The 22,236-nt window shown below is 39.8% G+C and overlaps 1 protein-coding gene across 1 annotated transcript in view; it reads right to left on the bottom strand.

Annotated features, from left to right (window-relative positions):
* The window catches only part of fbxw8 (F-box and WD repeat domain containing 8), a 73,823-nt gene that overhangs the window by 18,662 nt on the left and 32,925 nt on the right, over nt 1-22,236 (bottom strand). Inside the window, exons 5-7 of the mRNA XM_028824534.2 lie at nt 19,825-19,982; nt 12,447-12,643; nt 7,150-7,359 (exon numbers count right to left, since the gene is read on the bottom strand). Coding sequence (XP_028680367.2) covers nt 7,150-7,359; nt 12,447-12,643; nt 19,825-19,982 — 565 coding nt within the window. The remainder of the gene's footprint in view (nt 1-7,149; nt 7,360-12,446; nt 12,644-19,824; nt 19,983-22,236) is intronic.

The raw sequence follows: 22,236 nt of genomic DNA, 5'->3' as shown, positions 1-22,236 counted from the left end.
TGAGAGTGTCTTCACAAAAAATGTAGTCTACAGAGAGATTTTACAACTTTAGTTGTATACTGACAGGCCTCCAGTATACAAACAAAAAACGCTGTCATAGATAGCATGTCTTTTTTACGTGTACAGTATTTTTTGCCATGATAAAGTCATACATATCCCAAACCTCTTAGTTAATTATCATTACTTACATCACTTTCTTATTTATTTCTTACTTATCATTTGTTCTTCATACACTACTGACACAAACTCGTGCCCGTTTCATCTTACGTTGTCGAAATGGGCTTTTTGTCTAGTAATAAATAAAACTTTACTACCAACACCCTCCTAACCCCACCTCTTTAACCTAATTGTGCTATATATTGCCTTTGATTCTTGTTAGTCTAAGCATTATCCTCTGATGACGGCTCCTGGCAGGAGCTCAAAGCTCAGGAATAAAAACTACTTTATGATACGTGATTCATTCTCTCCCTTTGTGGATCTCCAACTACAAATGTACATGAAGTATACATAAAAAGTATAATTCAAATCTTACTGAAAAGCACAATTTTTAATAACCCGATGACGAACATTGAATTTTATCCTGTCCTGTGTGTTACATGTCTCTAAGTTAAGGCGAGTATTTCATGTTTCTCAGCTAAAAAGTATTTTTGTCATATGCCATTTGATAACAGTCCTTGGTCTTTATTAACCCATAATTAGATTGTCTCCAAGTACAAGATAAATAATTAAAACAGAATATATTCGGAATATTCTAGGAGTTGTATTTCCTATGTGATGAGCACTGATCCTCCAGGTACTAAAGCTTTGATCTTTGTGTCAAACATTTGCGCCTTGTTAAGTCTGCTCAGGATGAGCTACACTCACAAACAGATACAAGATGGATTATTAATGCCCCATTCTACCTCCAAATCACAATCCTTAATAGAAAACAGCAAACCCCTGAGGCTTGCCTCTCTAAGCCAAATTCTAAACAACGCTTTATCGTCCCTTCAAGAATGAATCATATTCTGTAATAATATGTTGGAAGTAATTTAACCGTTGTCCTGCTTTAACTAGCAGAGCTCTTCGGGAGATGAAGCCATCACAAACTTTCCTCCTACACATTGGCTTCACTGCCAGCCCCACTCTCTCCATCCACATAACTAATCAGAAAATGAGTAAACGACGTCATGCCACTCGTGGAGAACTGCCAGGCCATTGTCTGATGCTGGGAGCAGCCATCTGCTCCTGTTCAGCTACATCCAGCTGATCAGATGCCATACACAAGCTCACTCAAAGGTGTCTTACAGCGAGGTGGGCTCCCTGCCCTAATAATATCAACTGGAAAAATAAAAAAGCTCAGCGGTGGTGGTAGCGTGGGGGGTTGGGAGTGAAGAAGGAAAAAGCTTTTCCTTTCTTGGCTGCTTTTCATGTGTCATAGCAGAGAAGAGGTATTTTTCTTTAGCAAAATGTCATTTTAAATTCTGTTTAGGTCCTTAAACTTGGCTTAAATATGTATTGTTCTGCCAGTGTACTTTCATTTATTAAACATAATAATAATAATAATTCATTACATTTATATAGCGCTAGGCCTTAACTCAATTTAAATATGATGTAACAAATTGTTAATTAAGACACAAAACAGCCACAGACTTGGCATTCAATTTACCAATCACTTTGTATACAGGGCTTGTTACAAAGATCACCACTTTTGTTCAATTCTGACCATGGGCAAAAGGAACAGAGCTCAGAGACTGACAGTGTGGGTATCGCTAAAATGAATTTGGACATGACAAACTGGGTGTATGCAAATCGTGGGAGAAGGTTTGAAATTCAATTCTCTTATAGTGTTTCTGACATCCTATGCTAAGACTGTCAGAAGAGCAACCATATCAGTAGAACTCCATCAATAAGGTATTGATGGTAGAGTGGCTAGATGGATTCAAGGATTCTGGGAGAATAAGGGAAGAGATTCTCAGTCTGATTAAACAAAAAATTAACTTGTTGGGCAGAACTCCAAGAACTATTTCTGGTCTGAAGGGTACCAGGATTAGTTGGTGAATGAAAAAGCATAAAAATTACCAAATACATCCACTTTGAATCAGCAAAGGTTTCAATGTAGCCTCCTTAGCGTTACACCCAAGCGTTACTCGGGAAGCAAAAATGGTGCTAACATCATTAGTACCAAGTGTCACTCGGGCAAACTGTACAGATACGTCTTGCGTAAGCGTTGGAACAGAGAATCACTCGGACTGGAAAAGTGCTGTCAGTGCTGTCTTGGAGAAATTATGTTTGAGTGTAGGTTTTCACTAATTATGAAATATCCGCACTTTACCAACAATGAAGACTTTGATGAGAAAACCCATCCAGCACCCAAAATGAAGAAAACTTGGGATACTTACCAGATTGTAGTAAAATGTCAGAGCATTTACGTTCCAGACAGCGATGTCAGCATTGATGAAAGTCTCATGGCTTATAAGGACAGACAGTCATGGATACGGTACATTGTGTCAAAAACAGCAAGATTTGGCATAAAGCTTTATGAATCTAAAATGGGATACATTTGAAATTTGCTTCTGTACACAGGGAAAGGGACAATTTGTGATCTGAAATACAATTAGTACGACATTGCTACGTCATCAGTGCTGACTTTGATAGATGCTCTGCTGGATCAAGGTTACTGTGCAACCATGGACAATTTTTATACTTCACCAGAGCTATTTGACATCTTGCTGCAAAGAAAGAATGACGATATACGGTATCAACCATTGTGGCATGCGTGAAGACTTTGGCAGAGCTAAATTACAGTGAAGTGCGCTAGTAGCTTGGCAAAAGGGTAAAGAGCTTGTGCTGAAATGGAAGGACAAGAAAGATGTGTCTTCTTAGCACTGTACATAATGCAGCTACAGTTACTGTACAGGCAAAAGGCAAGAAGCAGGTTATGAAGCCTTGTGCTGTGGTCGACTACAATAGCACGATGGGTGGTGTAAATCGCATGGATCAAAAATTTACTTTCTATCTCATTATGCAAAGGCAATAAAAATACTACAAAAAGATATTTCATCATCTGGAGGAACAGTGCATTTGGAAAGCATTCAAGTTATACAAAGAAAAAGCTGGCAAAACTGTATCTCATGCAAACTTTACATGCCAGCTTGTAGAACAAGTAATTGCCGCACATCCACCGTCCAAACTACTGCTAAAGAGACGTGGTCATCCCAGCACATCATGGGTCAATCCAGAGCGTCTTATTTGTAGACATTTTATTGATCATATACCTCCAACAGAAAAAAAAAAAACCAGAATCCAACTCGTACCTGTGCAGTGTGCTGTTCAAAAACTAATAAATCTGGAAAGAAAATCCAAAAAGCATACTATTACTGTCCCGACTGTGACGTTGGATTGTGTCTTTCACTGTTCTTTATGATTTAACACACAAAGGATTCATTTTGAGATTATATACTGTTTTGTCATCATTAGTATTAGTATTATTATTGTAATTATTGTTTTTGTTATTACTGTTCATTTCATATTATTTTTATTCATCATTACTATTACTTGTATCATTATTATACGTTTGATATTTAATAAAAATGTAATTTTCCATTCCAAAAAAAAAATATATAATTTTTGGAATAAAATGCAATGCTAAGGAGGTTAATAAAACATGCGTTCCAAGTTTATGGGGAGCCCTTGTGATTATGAAAAGAAATTAGAAATAATTATTTTATGACAGATTTCTTGAGGTTAGAATACATTTCATTTTTACTTGTCTGCTCAAAGCCTCCGTCGTTGGTTGAGTTATGGCAACTTCAACAAGCCAAGCTAAATTCTGTTTATTATCCTGCTTTTGCTTCAGCAATTCTTTCTCTTCAGGGGTTATGTTCTGCCATGACTTGTAATAACAGGCGGTTATAGGCGGTGCGTGGGCAGGGCACACAGACGCAGCACTTGGAGAGTGCTGTGGCTTTGTCACTAGAAAGGAATCAGGGAGGAAATGCAAATGGGTTGCCTTAGTCCTTGGGTGAGTGGAATGAGGCAAAGTTGGTTAGTGTTCACGAGTGAACAAAGGGCCAAAGCAGCTGGAGTGTGTGTTACTACCGAATATCTGGACGGTGCAGTGGGAGTGTCCACTGAAGAAACCAGAAAGTCCTTTTTAGGACCACCTCACCAGCAGTTGGCATAATGTGGCCAATTCCTGTTCTACGTCTTTCATACCCCCTCCTAGGTCGTTACAATATTTTCTCTCACTGAAGCACAGAAGTGCATCATCCATCCAAAGACAGCAAGGAATATCTTTGATATATAAAGAAGTAAGCTTCCACATAGTGAAAGAATATAAACAATGTTAAATGTGACTTTTTCAGTTATTATTGCCTAGTTGTCTAAGCATAGAAACAGCCATTCAGATCTGGGCCAAAACACTCAATGTCAATAATAGCACTTGGTGAAGGCATTTCTTAGGATGTCTGCCACAGAGGAAGATGAGCAGCAGAATAAAGTGCAGTCAGTCTCTTTCTGAAAGGGATGAATGTCACAACAATGTCTTGCTTTGTGCTTTTTTCATTCTTATAATTACATAGGTACACTGTTTTGCAAAATGCATGTAGCTTCAAGATATTAATCAATCTATATATATAATTCACTAAGCCGACAGAACAGTCAAGACAACCATGGGATACGCACGATATAGCCACGCCCGCCAACTCACAGAGACCCGCCCACCAACACTAAGACGATGGGATATGCCGACAACACAGAGCCACGCCCACCAACTCTAAGATCATGGGACGAGAACGCCTGCCCACCCACCAGCCCGCCTGACTGTTACCAGCGTGTAAAACCATCGCAGCTTTTAAATCACAAACTGCAACAACTCACCAAACAAGGACACCCTGTCTCTAGAGGCATTCACACTGCCGGAAGACAACCAAGGGATACGCAAAAAATAGCCACGTCCGTCAACTCACAAAGCCCAGCCCACCAACTCGAGCATGCATCCACCCACGCTCTCAAGGCATTCACATTGCCTGCTCATGTGCCCGGACGCAACAACTCACCAACTCGCTTTCGTCTCTGCTACAGTACACATGCACCACTGAGCCACGTTGACTTTTCATTATTCTTTTCGGTTTCGGCTGCATTTCTATATATAATCCACCAAGTTGTCGGACCATGGGATACAAACGACAGAGCACCGTCCAACAACTTGAACCGATACAGAGACACACCCACCACCTCTAAGAGCTTGGGATGAGAACGCCTGCCCGCCTGACTGACTGTTACCAGCGTTCACTGCAATGTACTGGAGTGTAAAACCATCACAACTGCTAACTCACAAACTGCAACAATTCACCAAACACCGCATCAGACAATTTCTATATCTAAGAAGATATATACAGTGATCCCTCGCTATATCGCGCTTCGCCTTTCGCGGCTTCACTCTATCGCGGATTTTATATGTAAGCATATTTAAATATATATCGCGGATTTTTTGCTGGTTCGCGGATTTCTGAGGACAATGGGTCTTTTAATTTCTGGTACATGCTTCCTCAGTTGGTTTGCCCAGTTGATTTCATACAAGGGACGCTATTGGCAGATGGCTGAGAAGCTACCCAACTTACTTTTCTCTTTCTCTCTTGCGCTTTCTCTGATCCTGACGTAGGGGGTGTGAGCAGGGGGGCTGTTCGCACACCTAGACGATACGGACGCTCGTCTAAAAATGCTGAAAGAGTTGCTACCTTCTGTGTGCAGCTGCTTGGTGAAGCGTCATGCTGCACGGTGCTTCGCATACTTAAAAGCTCAAAGGGCACGTATTGATTTTTGACTGTTTGTTTTCCTCTCTCTGTCTCTCTCTCCCTGCTCCTGACGGAGGGGGTGTGAGCTGCCGCCTTCAACAGCTTTATACCGGCGGTGCTTCGCATACTTAAAAGCCAAACAGCCCTATTGATTTGTTTTCTCTATCTATGTGACATTCTGTGCTCCTGACGCGCACTCCTTTGAAAAGGAAGGTATGTTTGCATTCTTTTAATTGTGAGACAGAACTGTCATCTCTGTCTTGTCATGGAGCACAGTTTAAACTTTTGAAAAAGAGACAAATGTTTGTTTGCAGTGTTTGAATAACGTTCCTGTCTCTCTACAACCTCCTGTGTTTCTGCGCAAATCTGTGACCCAAGCATGACAATATAAAAATAACCATATAAACATATGGTTTCTACTTCGCGGATTTTCTTATTTCGCGGGTGGCTCTGGAACGCAACCCACGCGATGGAGGAGGGATTACTGTAGATACTCATTATTCCCCGGCATGCGTCCGCCCACGCTCTCAAGGCATTCACAGTGCCTGCTCATGTGCCCGGACGCAACAACTCACCACACACAAATTTTGCTTAATTTGACTCAACACAGTAAACCTCACCCAGCCCGGACACGGAGAGGAGTCACACACATGCAAATAGGAGGGCGTTGTAAGGACCAAGCAAAGGTAATTCCACACCAGGCCAGGGGGTGGAAGGGTGCACTAAACATTCTCCTTTTATCTCTGCAGACCAGCCGTGAGAAAACCTGTCTGATTCAGAGCGGATGACATCACTTCCAGCTCCGGTGCCCAGAAGAATATCACTTCCGGCAGACAATCGGACATCAGAAGAACATCACTTCCGGTTCCCTTGCGTCACTTCCTGTCTGATCCCTTAAAGCCGCTATCTTTGCAAACTTTCAGCAGTTCTATTTTGGACTCTGTACTGAGAACATCTCTGTGTTATTTAAAAGTCTTTTGCAGCCAGGAATAATACACAGGTGGCTGCCCCAAACCTATTTAAGTGTGTCGAGTCTATTCGTTTTACAATTAAAATATGCTTCACTTTAGAACACAATTTCATGCAGCAAATTAATATATCAAGATTGTGAAGAAATAATTTCAAATTAAAAAATACAAAACTTTTCCATTAAATTCACATATTCATAAGCTGATCTGGTCATACCATGTGATCACATTTATATTAATAAATGCTGAAAAATCCATTGAATTGAGAGAATGACCAATTCACTCCATAATTTGTACAAGCAACTGCTTTGCAATTAAAGTTCAGTATTTTAGCCAGTGTAGCTAGTTGATAGAAACACCTTTTATTTATCTGGAATTAAAGATAATTTTCATAAGGTACCAACCTTGTTTCCCATATTCATTGCCCACCCAAAGCTCTTCACACCCACAGCAGCCTGTGAGGAGGAGGTGTCAAGGCAGGTTATTGGGTGACTGTACACACAGTGAAGGATGCTGGGGTCTTTGCCAGGCTCTAGGAGATAGACTGTGTCAGAGGCAGCAACAACAGCCAGTGTCCGAGGACGCACTCCTGGAATGATTTGAGCAAAGTCCACCTGTAAAGGAAGAGATGGATGAACCACTGCTTGCCGTTACGGTTTTCCACCATACTGTATTTTATTTGATAAAAGTACATTCAACCCCATTTTAGGTGGACCAATCAAAGTAAATTAAGAATAAGCAAAATAACCCCAAAACACTGTTCCAGAACAACATTTAAAAAGCCTTCTGTTTAAACTAACAGCCATTACGGTTAGAAAAGTACATACAAACAGGGACAGGCGGCTCGCCATAATCAGACTCCCCGAAGTTGTCTACCTTTACCTTTTACTTACTTAAACCCAATCTGCCAGTTCAGAAAGTATACCATCTCCTTCCACAGAAAACTTATATTGGATTGGCAGAAAAGGAGGAAACTGGCTTGAGACAGGGTGCCAGCCCATTTCTGGGCCCACTTTGGAATCACTAGTCAGTCTAAAATGCAAATCTTTAGTGATGTGGAAGGAGAACCCACACAGACACAGGGAAATAATGCAAACACCGCACAGACAAAAACTGAACGAGGGATTCAAACCCTAGTGTGCTAAATCTGTGAGGCGGCAGCAACCAATGCAATGCTCCAAGATCATCAAAGCAAAAACTACAATTTTACACATGGAAAAATAATGTTCACATTAGTGTCTGCTCCTTTTCTGCGCTAAGCTAGTGTTAGAGTGATTGCTCATGGAAGCCTGCATCTGCTTCCAGGATAGGTTCTGGCCCTAAAGGACCCGGAATTTGACAAAACTGGTACAGAAAATGAAGGAAAAGACAGAATCCATGGTAGCAACACAGTGGGTAAAACTGCTGAATGTGAGTGCCATGAGAAGGGTGTAGAATCCTAACATACATATACAGTATACACAGACAGACAGACAGACAGAACGAACTTTGTCTCTGGGAGAAACTTGGCTTTTTACAGATTACTGTCTACATGAACATCATTGATATGTTTAAGTGAATTTTCTCTGGCTAGTCCTTCTGCATCCCAAATACACATCTCAGGCTTACACTGAATTGGCCTGGTAAGAATGTGGCTGGGCTTTTTAATGGACTACATAGGCTTTGGCCTCTGGCAACCTGGAACATGACTAAGCAGGACTGACAATGGATGGACAGAATTCATATTAAATGTCCTACTTTCATTCAATAAAAAACTCAAGGTACGTTATCATTTTATGTGTACATTTTGTAAAAAAGGATTTGAAAATCAATCTTTATTCCATATGAAAAGATGTGCTGTACTTAGGTCCCTTCTTTGTTTGAACACATTGTATTTCTCACTGCTGAGTTTTCACAGCCCACACAAAAACCTATATGGAGAGTAGCAAACGTTCAGTTTATTGCTTACAGAGTACACATTATATTGCTACGCTTTTGTTTGCCCATTCCTTCATCATTTCAGCATTTGGAAGAGTGGTATAAGATACCAGTGACAGACCAACAATGGAAAAGCAGGTCATGTTTGTTTCCTGGCTCTTAGTAGGTCTAGAACATCAACACTGACTGAATTAGCTTGTCCGACTTTATATATAATATAAATATATATATATATATATATATATATATATATATATATATATATAAATATATATATATATATATATATAAATATATATATATATATATATAAATATATATATATATATATATATTGTGGGGAACAGGCCGGCCACAGACAGGCAGACATCGTTTTGTCACCCAACACACATTTATTTACACTATTTACAAGTATGATGAAACACACAACCCAGTGCTGCAGCACCAATCACTCCAAAAGTCCAGGGGCCTCATGTATAACGCCGTGCGTAGAACTCACACTATAACATGGCGTAAGCACAAAAGCGGGAATGTGCGTACACACAGAAAAATCCAGATGCAGGAATCTGTACGTACGCAAACTTTCACGTTCTTCCACTACATAAATCCCGATCAGCGTGAAAAGTAATGTACGTGCACGCGCCTTCTGTCCCGCCCCAACTCCTCCCAGAATTACGCCTCTTTGAATATGCAAATCAATATAAATAGCCTTCTGTGAAAAGTCAATGGGAAAAGCACGGGGGGAAATATAAGAATTTCAGTGAATACCAAGTGGAGGCAAAGGAAAAACGTACTATTTGTTGGTTTAAACAGTGGTATAATCAACAAAAGGAAGTTGATCGAGTGACAGAGTGTCGGAGAAACTCGAAGGCTCAAATTCACAAAGTCATACAGTGCCCGAAATAAATAAGAAATCACATATCAAAGTCGCCGTTAAAAGGCGAGTCGTAGCCCACCATCTGAGTGTCATATGAAAGCTTATTAGGGTACAGACAAAAAAAATAGGCACACAGTGGGGAAAAAAAGCACGAAATGTCAACTTTAATCTCGAAATTTCCACTTTAATCACGTAGTTTATTTTGCCATTAAAGTAGAACATCATAAACTTCATCTTAAAATCGTTTAATTTACTAGTTTCTCAAATCCCATTGTAACTAAAGTGGCACATTAAATGCTTTGTTCTGTATTCGATCTTCTATGTGCTCTACATGTGTGAATCACTACCTGCTTCTTAAATGGGCTTTCTCTTTCTCCGACAGGACACATAATCCATTACATTCGTGATATTACAGCTCTCTGAATAATTAAAATACTGAGATGTATACGTGATATCTTTTTCATGATGATAGGAATGAAAGCATGTTATTAAACATGGGGACACGGTGGCGCAGTGCTTGTTCATATCTCACACAAGAGGCTTGCTGCGCCATGCGCGACCTTCAATGAAATTATCACAGCAGTACTGTCTCTTTCAAAAGTACTAACCTCCAATTCCTGTCCTTACTTTTCTTTCACCAAAAACCCAATCGCCACACAATCAGCTATATAGACGTGAAGCCATCTGTAAGCTTAAAACGCCGATTCTTCAAAACTTTTAAGGAACATTGAAATATCTTCGTAGTACATGTTTAATAATTCTATCCGTCTAGCATTCCAGTGTCGCGTCAGCACCAGCAAGAATACAACGCAATGCAGGAACAATCCCTGAACTAGCTAGCGCTGCGGCACCGTGTCCTCACATGTTTAATTATTAACAATACAGGTTATTTAAATGAAGTTAAAGATTTATCTGTATAATATAATCAACATATTTTGCTGCATTTCATCTTAAAAATGAATACCGTCATCATATGTTGCCTAGATACACGCTTTATAAAGTGGCGCAGGTTGTGCAATATTATAACTGTAGTGCAAGTTTACAGTGAGGTAATTGTACTTATAAGTAAACAGTTCTACAAGGAGCACTTGATGGACTGATTGAGTGCGTTTATAGTTCTTGGGTGAAACCTTTTCTAAACCGCGAAGTCTGTACTGGGAAGTCTCTAAAGCGTTTTGCCATGGCTCAGGCAGCGTCTGCTTCATGCTGTATACCGATATTTCTCTTTCCGATCAGCTGCTGCTGTGATTCACACTCAGATACAGTGATATAAATACTCCGAGTGGTGCAGTGAGAGTAATATGGAAAAAGATGATCTGCTGTGGCAACCCTTAACGGGAGCAGCTGAAAGAAGAAGAAGATGCAGTGAGAGTTACAACGTTAAAGCAGTTATGGTATTTGGAATACTATGGCTATTCCCTGGACCATTATATTGCTGCAGGTTAATTACAATCAGATGCATTACACTAATAAACAATATGCAGTTAGTTTCAGTGTATTTATAAAGCCGCGTCAGGAATGTGGAGCTAAGAAAGAAAGGGTGTCCACGCAGGAACAGTAGCACTGCTTTGACGCTGGGTGCCGCCAGTCTGCAAAACCGAGCGGAGAAATTGCGTACGCCAAGGTATGAGTTACCGTGGAAATGTGCGTGGCGTTACGCCAAGTTTAGGTTTTATACATCGCGATTTGAGCGTGGAAACGTTCGTACGCAACATTTCTGTGCGTACGCACCGTTTATACAGGAGGCCCCAGGCCCTTTCACAATGCCTTTTCTCTTCTCCTGACTGCCTCCACTCCTCTCCTCCGAGTTCCGTCCTCTTACACCCAACTCCAGCCATCGAATGGAGGGAGGCGGCCCCTTTTATAGTCACCCGGATGTGCTCCAGGTGCTTCCCGGCAATCTTCCACCGGCACTCCCCAGTGTGGCGGAAGTGCCAGCTGCGTACCCGGAAGCACTCCGGGTGTCCCCGATCCTCTTCCCCCCAGCACTTCTGGGTGTGGCAAAAGTGCTGAGGTCCAGAGATCCCAAGGCATTTGGGTGCCCCCTGGCGGTGACCATGGGCCCCTACAGGGATGAGCTTCCAAGCTCTGTACCCGTGGTCCCCATAGCCGCCAGGGCGGTCGCCCCCACGTGGTCTGGGGAAGGCGTAAGCCTCTTCCGGTCCTCTGGGGCATCCCGGCCGAGTCGCCTCCCCAGCCACCTGTGATAATATACTTTATTAGATAGATAGTATTTTATATATAAATATATAAATGATGCAATGGATTAGTACACTCTCTCTTTGCCTATGTCTGTTTAAGAAAACATCACCACTCCAAAAAGCAGATAAGTTTGTCAGATCAATCAATTTGTATTTTTATAAAAACTCTCATGATGAATACCATCCCAAAGTACATTACACGAACATTCATTCAGTTATTTATTGATTTATTTTAAACCTACTAATAACACCACAGAACATGTTCTGACAACATCAGGTATCAACCCAAATGTCATATCACATGGTACAAACTCATACTGGTGTGGTTTTTAGTGCCCATTCAACCTAATATGCTGATCTTTGGGAGAGGATTCAAAGAGATACATATTCTACTTGAAGTGCAGGTGACTTCATGGAGAGCACTGATGTGTGCTTGAGGCGAAAATTATGCCTGGAACATTAATCATTTCGAGTCTGATTATTCATAACTAATTGTATGTTTTACCACACTGCTTCAACTCAAAAGAGATAATCAATGACCTTTTACCATTTAAAAGACAAGCAAACTTTATATACAGCATCTGATTTAGTGCATAAGCCTGTAATTACATCTACCTGCCAGCATCAGCATAGCGAAGCATGGTTTCCAATCTCCTTTCAATTCATAATTACCACAGAGACATCTGCTTGCCCGGAGTCTACTCACCAACTTCTCCAGCTCAAACTGGGCTGTTGTCTGCCAGTAGCCCTGCTCATCTGGCTGTTCCACTCGCACCTGCTTACCAGAGGCAGAGGCTACAGTGGTCCCCTCAGCCCCCAAAGCCAAAGCCTGCACCCGCTGCAGGTGCTGATAATGGTGGATGGGTTCCCGGCCAGCTTCAATGCTCCAGACATCTATGATGCCTGCAGACAGAGTAAAGGGACAATAGCCTCAAGTTTACAAATATAAAAGCACAATTCAGGAAATTCTGCATGAGTCATGCTCAATAGTTCACAGGCAAAACAGATTTGCACAAATCAGCTCAGTAAAATAATAAAAAAATATAAAGCACTAAACAGTAATCAAAAGTTTACAGCAAACAACAATATTTTAAGGGTTTATAATAAGTACTAGCTCTCACCTAGGATGGGATTCTGCCTTAAGCCCAGTGCTCAATTCCACCGTAAATAAAAACGACTGTTAGAAAAACAATGGATGGTCAGGTGGTCTACAGTATAATAAAGACCAACAGCTTTCTCAAATGATGCATGCTTGATGTGGCACACTAAACACAACAATTTTGTTTGTACCACTAGGTATGCAACATGTCAGTCACCAGACAGCCTTCTTTGCTTTCTTTTACGATCCTGCCCTTATATGCTATGTAGTCAGGGTCACAAAGGGTTAGCCAGTTATACAAAAAAAAAAAATTCAGAAAATATACTTTTAACACATTCCAGTGGCAAAATACACTAAATTGGGGAGAAAAACTTGAGGGGGTCCAATGGAAAATTAAATAAAAACAGGTACAAATGGCACATTTAAATTTAAAAGCAGGCGACAAACACAGCAGAGTGAAATTGTTGAATTGTAAGACTTTATTCCCCTTTACGAGGTTGAGTGGTGTAAAATGCCCTGCCAACGGCCTTGAATCCTGAGGAAGAAGCAGAAGTATACTTGGAGCCTGAAGTATGTCATATTTGCACAATGATTGTCTCTTTGCTCTTCGATATATGGCTTGTTTATTCTAGTCACAGCTATGGGATTATTAAAATGACACATTTTTCTGTTGTGTATGGATGATCAAAGAGGACAATTTAAATAAAGACAGCACATCGCAGCAAACACTGCATCTCATACTTGCATAAACGGCTCAACACTCTCCAGTTTTAACAATGTAAATTTCAATTTTGTGGATCTGGTATAAGCCCATGCTGAAGCAAAATAACTGCGTGGAACAACAGGGCTGGGAATGGTGGGCTGGGATTTTCACGACAAAGCAGTTTTTGAACAGAAAAACTACACAGCCATTATCTTATTGTATCACCGCTGAAAGGATTAATTGTTTTAAAATGATGCACCAATAAAATAACGTTTTAGTCAGTGACTATATAAATAAATCTAATCTTCTGTCTTTCCTGGTTATGATTTGACTAGACAAAGCCGCTGTTACCCCAGCAGTATTCTCCAGCTCCTTCTGGGTAGTTCTTAGGTCCTCTCAGAGATGTCATCGCTCCAATCTCCACTCAGCAGGCTAAGCACAATACACACCTACAAGCCCAAACCACCTCCACTGAGTACTTCAAGGTCTTTCCAAAACATTGACCTTCGTAACACAGGCAAAGAGCCCAGCAACCTTGCACAAAAACCTCTCTTCAGCCCCTTTTACACCCAGCCTCACTCTTTTAGTTACTGGCTACAGCCTCATGACTACAGGTAAGGATGGAGACTTGGACCGAGCAGTAAATGGGAAGCCTTGTCAAAGAACCTAACTCAATCCTCATCAGAACAATCTAGTACAACGCTTGCAGTAATGTGGCTAATGCACCTTTTGTTGGAAAAATTTTAAGATTGCACCAACTCCTCTGAGAAAGCCAGGAAAGTTCCTGAATTCCCCCACCTGGAACTGATCCTCCACAACCTGAAATGGATCAGCAACTCCTTCACAAATTCCACAACCTTAGAATTGGGCTCAATGATTCTAATCCTAATCTTTAAAATTCGAGTTGATGATATTTTGTAGTTACCATGTGAGTAAGACTGGCAAGCTTTATTAGGCTGAAAGGCTTGTCTTTGTCAAAGTTTTTTTCTTATGTTTTAATCATTTGCAAAGAGCAGACACACAACCATCATATTTATAAAAAATAAAAAAAAATAAGTATAATCTCTAAGCCCTGGCTGCTTCTTGGCATACAGCAGTCAACAGGGAGACACTGTTTTCATAAATAATTGTCTTTTTCTTGTAATTACTGTATGGGGGGATTGTTGTTTGTTATAATTTTCATTGAACTTCTGCAAAAAGCTACATTCCCCTTGCAAAAAAGGGATATCCATCTATCCTGTCCATAATACTAAGCAGCAACAGCGCGAAAAGCACACTTATAGCAGAACTTTTTTATTTTTAAGCAGATTCAAATTTATCTTATGTAAGCTAACTCAGCTGATATTGCACAAATATGGGTACTGAATGGCGTGTCGAGGAGGTCAAACAAACTCATACGTTTGCACTCGCTCTCAGAAAACATCATAGGAAACACGGCCAAGGGTCTTAAGTCTTCAAAATGTGTACACAGAAATGGTAAACTTCAAAAATCTCTCTAAAGGGGAATAAACACCTGATAACACTCTTCTAGAGCCAGGAGATAATCCATTTTGCTCCTCCTTTTTTGTTATTTATTTATTTTGCCTTATACAATTTCTTGTATTAGGAATTTGTTAGTTTTCGCATACCCCTTGGGGTCAGAGCGCAGGGTCAGCCATTGTACAGCGCCCCTGGAGCAACTGAAGGTTAAGGGCCTTGCTCAAGGGCCCAGCAGAGAAGGATCTCTTTTGGCAGTGATGGGAATTCGAACCGGCAACCTTTGGGATACCAGCACAGATCCTTAGCCTCAGAGCCACCACTCCGCCCCAAAGGTTCAACTACTGGGAGTAGTCTCTGCTCTTGTAACTTAGTAGCATTTTTCCTCAGGGTTAATGAGTAAAGTATGTGTAAATGAAACACACCACTTTGTTCCCTTTTCAGAGCAGGGTCACAGTCTCAGTCTTGAGACACTGCTCTATCACTTCACCCTAGGTCGCATCTAGTCACAAACTGTCGCCACTATTCAGGATTTTAAACAGACCTCAGCAATTAAAATGAACCCACACCCAACTGCAAAACAAAGATTTCCATGAGGTAAGCATAATCCACAGATTCAGAAGTTCTTCCAACTCTACACACTGTGTATCCAGTCAAGGACTAATACTCCTCAACTCTCACTAAAAACATTGTGACCAAAATCCCACCCATCCTTACCGAGGCCATCAATTTAAAGCCACCTGACAGCCCTTTTTAAAACTCATACATGTCAGCCAGTTCAGCACAAGGTGGATCTACAGCATTACTGAATATGGATTAGGATTTGGACTTCCTTCTTTTCACATCACCACAAAGCAAGACCAAATCATTTTCAGTATTGGCTTACAGTGTCACTGCTGTCACATGTACAGAGTGCAGTGAAATTCTTGTTTGTGCTATTCACCATGCAACATGTCACCACTCTCTGATGCCACTGTCAAGAGTACGATTACCTTAGCACATAACATTTTGTCTTTCTCACAAGGAAAACCTCAGAATACAGTTTACAATATTATTTCTTCAGTGTATTGGAGTAAATGTATAAAAACGTATATACTGTTGAATACATTGTAAGTAAAACAACTCTCTGTGAACTAGGATTACATTCATGAGGCACTGGAAAGCTTGGACAATAAGAACCTTATAAATACATTTTAAATGCTGTTAAACTTTTATTTCACTCCCTAGAATGCTAAATTAGTCCTAGCTGATCAATGTTTACAACAGGAAAATGCAAAATGGGTGATCAAGCCTAAAAACTATCAATGTTCAACTGTTTGCAGATATTTATTTTTCTTGATAATTACTGATGTCATGTGTGTCTTTTGAAAGCATCACAACACAAAATACTGTAAAACCTCAAAACCTGCCATTCATTCCAACATACTGCTGAACTTCGCAGATGAAGACTTCAAATATGATAATAATATGACCAAACACAATGGACTTTACTGATAAAAGACGTTAAGGTAAGGACTTCTGATGTTAAGGAAAGGACCAGTTCAACAATTGTTGCACAATGCAAATATTCATATATAACCTAACACCTGACACTTTCAAAGCTATTTAAGACACTAATATTCTAAATAATTGATAACAAATTGTACCACATTTATAAAAAGATGATAAAAAAATAAAAAAAGATGACAAATTTGATTTTTGTAAGGCTTACAAAAAATACTGTGAACCAAAAAATATTTTATCAATAAAGGATCACCTTTTGGAGAAAAAAACTACTAAAGGCCATTCTTTCTACATAAGAGGACCAACTTTAAGGCACCAATGTCTCTGCAGCATACTTCTTGGAAGATTACAGTATAGAGGAGTGCTTATGCAGATGTCCGTAAGTGCAATTCCATTTCCATCACAATAAACTCTAAAGTATGAATTGCCCAGTTGGGAAACTGACAACTGGAAAGTGTATGCAGCCAGGCACAGTTAATGGCAATTACACTAATTACTCAAAAGGTAAATTATTGCTTCACAGAGTGAGGCCAAATGTATTTGGATTAGTTAAGACGATGGTGTTTAGGGACAGATGACATAATTGGCACCTGAAATCAAGATGCCTAGCTGGTTATGCTGGAGAAAACTGTTCCAGCAATTACGAAACATGTCATAAAATTGTATTTTTCAACACAACTCAGTCAGACAGAAAGAGTGAGAATCTCTCTCGAGATGCACAGTCAGACTCTATGAATGATAATTTCTAATTAACCTTTTTAAAGCATAACACTGCAGTCTCCTGCAGTTATATCCTTTTTCATCAAGAATGTTTACATTTTACCTTCCACTTAAAGTTATGGCATGTCACTTAACATCTAAAACAGTTAACAATAAACTCAGTATTATGATTAACCAAGGAGCAATTATTTTGTGGTCAGCATATCATTTCTTTCTTTTTCAATATCTGAAATAGAACTTTTTTATGCTTGAGAGACAGAGAAAAAGAACACTACGGTTTTCTTATCAATTTACACGTGCCGTGCTTCAGAGCATTAGTTATGGAAGAAGTAAAGGGCACGGTGTGATCAAAGTGCACACCATTTTGTTCACTTTAACATAATTTAGGCTGCATACTGTTCTGCTTATTACGGATTGAGAAGTACAAACAAACAGCTGCTGGAGTATGTGAATTTCCCCTTGGGATTAATAAAGTATCTAATCTATCTATCAAAGCTGAATGTTTGGCCGCGACACTCCCTTGTAGACTGTTCAAAACTGTTCACATCAACAAAAGAAAATTCAAAAAACAAACCAATATGCTGAAGTGCACTCCTCTGTTCGAAAGAGGGAATCAGTGGAAAATACATATGCCAAAACACGAGGAACACAATTTCACAGTTTAATTTCACATGTAAACATTCTAAAGGACGGAAAGGATGTTGGTGCATTTATTGGATCCACATTGAAGACAGGGATATTGTAGTGCTAAATGTTTTCATAATTTTCTTATTTTTCTTTCATTCTTACTGTTCAGGCAGTTTCTTCCTACTTTATTATATTTATCCATGTACAGTTTCTCAACAGGTAGGAGCTTCCAGGTCATTTCGAGCATATTAACTACCTCAAACACCATAAATTGTTCATAATTTATCAGTATTCAAATACACTTGTGACTCCATTTTGCACAAACTATATGGCACATAAATAAAACAAACACACACACACACACACCCCCTAAATGAGTGTTTCCTAGAATTAGAACTAAGGCGGACAAGCTCTTCACTCTAACTCTAGTAAATCTGGATGCTCAGAATTCCAAGACAGTTAGCCTCCCATCACCCCTAGTCTGGCTTCCCAATTTCCACCAAAACAGTCCACAAAGAGTTGCTCGTACTTCAGCTGGTCCACAACTCAAAAAGGCAGAAACTGCTGATTTATTACATTTAAATGGTCTGATAATTTTCTTATTTATTGATTTTCTGCATGCAGTACCCATTTAGGTTAGAAATCTGTACACAGTCATATCAGATACAGATCACTTGCAAAATTAATTTGGGGAAAAACCAACAGCATTAAGTATCAGTAATGTAACCATACAGTACTCTGTAAGTGTCGCAGGTCAACCAAGAAAATTATTTGTAAAATTAGTCTCATTTTAAAAGCACAATTTTGCATGGCCTCTCTTGTAATGCAAAACTACAGTAAAGCAATTTTCTGTGGTGCACTGCTGTGCACAGTCCATCCATACTTTGTGATAAATTCTTCCAAGCAGGATTTGCCATCACTCTTTTTTTGACTTTTTTGCTTTGTGTTCTTTCCCCTGTCATAACGATCCCACACTGCTTCAATTATTTTGAGGTCAAGGCCCTGAGGTGGCCAGTCTCATACTCCTACTGATGAGCAAAAACTTAAATGATGTTTACGAAACAGAAAGGAACATCTATTCAAAATGAGAGATGCTAAAGTGACTTCTTAATAACATAACAGCAGGCAGATTAACTTCAAATCCCAACATAAATAAACCTTTAATCTAGGTTAAAATGAACACAGTAATTAAAAAATAGCTTACCAAGTCTTGCCTGGATTCAGTGAAAACCCATGCACAATGAATAATCCAAAAATGAACTTTAGGCATTTCTTACATAAAAAGAAACTCCTTTTAGATATACTAGGGGGCTGCGCCCCCTGCTCGCTCCTCTCGCCAACCCCCTTCCCCCTCCCTGCCAGCGCTACGTGCCGTTGTGAAGAGGGGGCTGAACACACCCTAAGGAGACGTGGCTGCCCCTCTGAAACCCCTCTTAAATGGTGACACAATGGGAAACAAATAACAGGTTTTTTTTTTTATCTCCTCTTTGCTCGATCAGCTGCTGGATTGCTGCTCCTGCCGTGCTGCGTGATCTGCATTTTGTGCAGCGCTGCAATTGTTTAAAAGCATGTACAGCAACTTCTTCTCCCCCAGACATCCTCAAATACTATGCATTCTCTTTTCGCTGTTATTTCACAGAGTAATATTTTCAGTTTGTTTGCGCTAACGCAATCTTTACTCTTATTTTTTTTGAGACTTTCAAATTTTCCTACTTCCGTTATCTCTAACCTGCTCTGCATGTGTATCACGGGACTTGCTTCCAAAGGTTGTAAGTATGACGTGACTTGTCCATCTCGCGGGATGTGAAAGTGTCTCGTCAAAAGATCTCTCTTCCAAAGATCATGTCTTGTCGCAAGATTTTTTTTTATTTTTACAATAGACAGACAAGTCAGAACAACTGTGTAGAACACAGACACATGACAACAGAGATGTACTAGCAACAGAACAATACCCACCATCTTCATAGGCAGCCACAGCCACATTTTCATTCACACAGACATGACTGACATGTGGCCGTAAGGCACTTTCTCTGGACACATGGCTAGGTCTCAGGTAAGGCGAACCAATATCCAAATTCTGAGTGTCCCACAGCCTCACATCTCCGGAAGTGTACCTAAAACAGAGAGGGAAAAGGTACTTCCTTATACAATATTTCAGTGCTTTTCTGTGCATTATAAAAAATGTTAAATGACTTAGCCGCTTTACCTATAGGCAACACGGCGACTCACAGATAACAACAATCATTGTCAACTACTTTCACAATCGATTATTAATCGAGGACTTCAGTTAGATGTTGCTGCACTAAACTTTAAGATACGTACATTTGCCATCCACTAAATACAATGAGAATTATAATTCAGCATCTGAGTTATTTGGTCATTAGTGGACACAGCAACAAACAAAACTTATATTACAAATTAATAAGGAAACATTATGATAAAAGCATTTAAAAACTCCACTCAATCTGCGTGTTTTACCAATAAAGAGCCAAATCATGATATCTTCTGTGCTAATTTAATATAGCCACAATAAAGTATCTATCTATCTATCTATCTATCTATCTAAAATAAATCGGATTGAACACGGTAAATTAAATAAAAAAAAAAAAGCTAATGAGAATTAATGAAATCTGTATATGGAGTGTTAAGAAAATTATGTGACCATCTTATAAACAAGAGAGTATGGGATAGTACTTGCAGTCTAATTGCTAAAAGAGTGACACAGCCAAAAAAAAAAAACACACAAAGAAGTTACTGTTAATAATTGCTTTCATTGCAATATCAACAACATTAATCTAAAAAAAGTTACTTTTGTATTTAAATGTTGCTAATTTGGGCGGCACGGTGGCGCAGTGGGTAGCGCTGCTGCCTCGCAGTTAGGAGACCCGGGTTCGCTTCCCGGGTCCTCCCTGCGTGGAGTTTGCATGTTCTCCCCGTGTCTGCGTGGGTTTCCTCCCACAGTCCAAAGACATGCAGGTTAGGTGGATTGGCGATTCTAAATTGGCCCTAGTGTGTGCTTGGTGTGTGGGTGTGTTTGTGTGTGTTGTGTGGGTTGGCACCCTGCCCAGGATTGTTTCCTGCCTTATGCCCTGCGTTGGCTGGGATTGGCTCCAGCAGACCCCTGTGACCCTGTGTTCGGACTCAGCGGGTTAGAAAATGAATGGATGGATGTTGCTAATTTGATATAATTGTGGATCAAATGAATGCTGAAAAAGTAGCCAACTATGGTCTATGATCTGGGTCTGCATTTCCTTTATTGGTGACTGTTACCCAGGTTACAACTGAACATGGATAACTGGAGGGCAAACAGAGATCTGCTCCTTATGTGTGGCTACTGGCCAATAACATTTCAAATTAACCATTCTGCAATCAACCAAAGGTTCAGATTTTGCCTACCTATAATTAACCATTCATTCATTCATTCAGAAATAATACTAATATACCTCTTTGTCAAGTCAAAGATAGCCTGCCTGATAAACATCCTACATAGAACAAGAGAAAGCTATAGCATCTTGCTTGTGAAAAAGACACAGCAGCTGTAAAACAAAAGGGACAATTCCACTAAATACGGTTTTGTTTTGCAGAAAACGAAACAAAAAAAAAACTAAATAATGAGGAGGGGTTTGTAAATTTATTAAATCATCTGTAAAACACACTAAGATTTGCCACTCTTTTCTACTCGTGTTTGCTGCCTGAAATGTATACAGCTTCATAAAAATTGCATGGTAAGTGGCATTGGATTATCACATTCAAACTTGATTTGTGTGATGGCACTACAACAAATGATGATGATTCCCCCAGGGCCACAGACGCAATGAGTAAAGTAAGAAAACAGTCCAAGAGGATGGAAAATTTTTGTTAATTCAAATCAGAATTAAACAGAAAGAAATGAAATGAAAAAATGACCTCCTCAGATTCTCCTTATCTCGTCACAATGGAAATCATAAAGTGCATTAGGGGATTAACTCAATTTTTGACCATTTACATTATACTCTCAAGACCAGAAACATCTTATCAGATACTGAATAAAAGTGTGCATATTGGTGATCAACCTCACATGCTTTTCTTGTGCAAACAATTTAAATCTAGATTAAACTGAAATAATGACATTTACATAGCACTACTCAAAGCTCTTTACATAGACAGTGAGGAGCCACTAATGTGTAGCAACCACCTGGGTGATACAATGGCAGCCATTTTTGCACAATTACTCTCTCCACACATTAGCTATTAGGTAGTGAAGGCATGAGACAGATTGTTAGCCAATAACGGACAGGGAATGATTAGGGGGCCAGAATGGACAAGGTCATGTTGAGCAATTTAGCCATGACATCATGGTACAACCTACTCTTTTCAAAAGATGCCCAG

This window comes from Erpetoichthys calabaricus, chromosome 18 (genome assembly GCF_900747795.2).
Source record: "Erpetoichthys calabaricus chromosome 18, fErpCal1.3, whole genome shotgun sequence".
Taxonomy (NCBI): Eukaryota; Metazoa; Chordata; class Cladistia; order Polypteriformes; family Polypteridae; genus Erpetoichthys; species Erpetoichthys calabaricus.
This window is presented reverse-complemented; position numbering and strand designations above follow the sequence as displayed.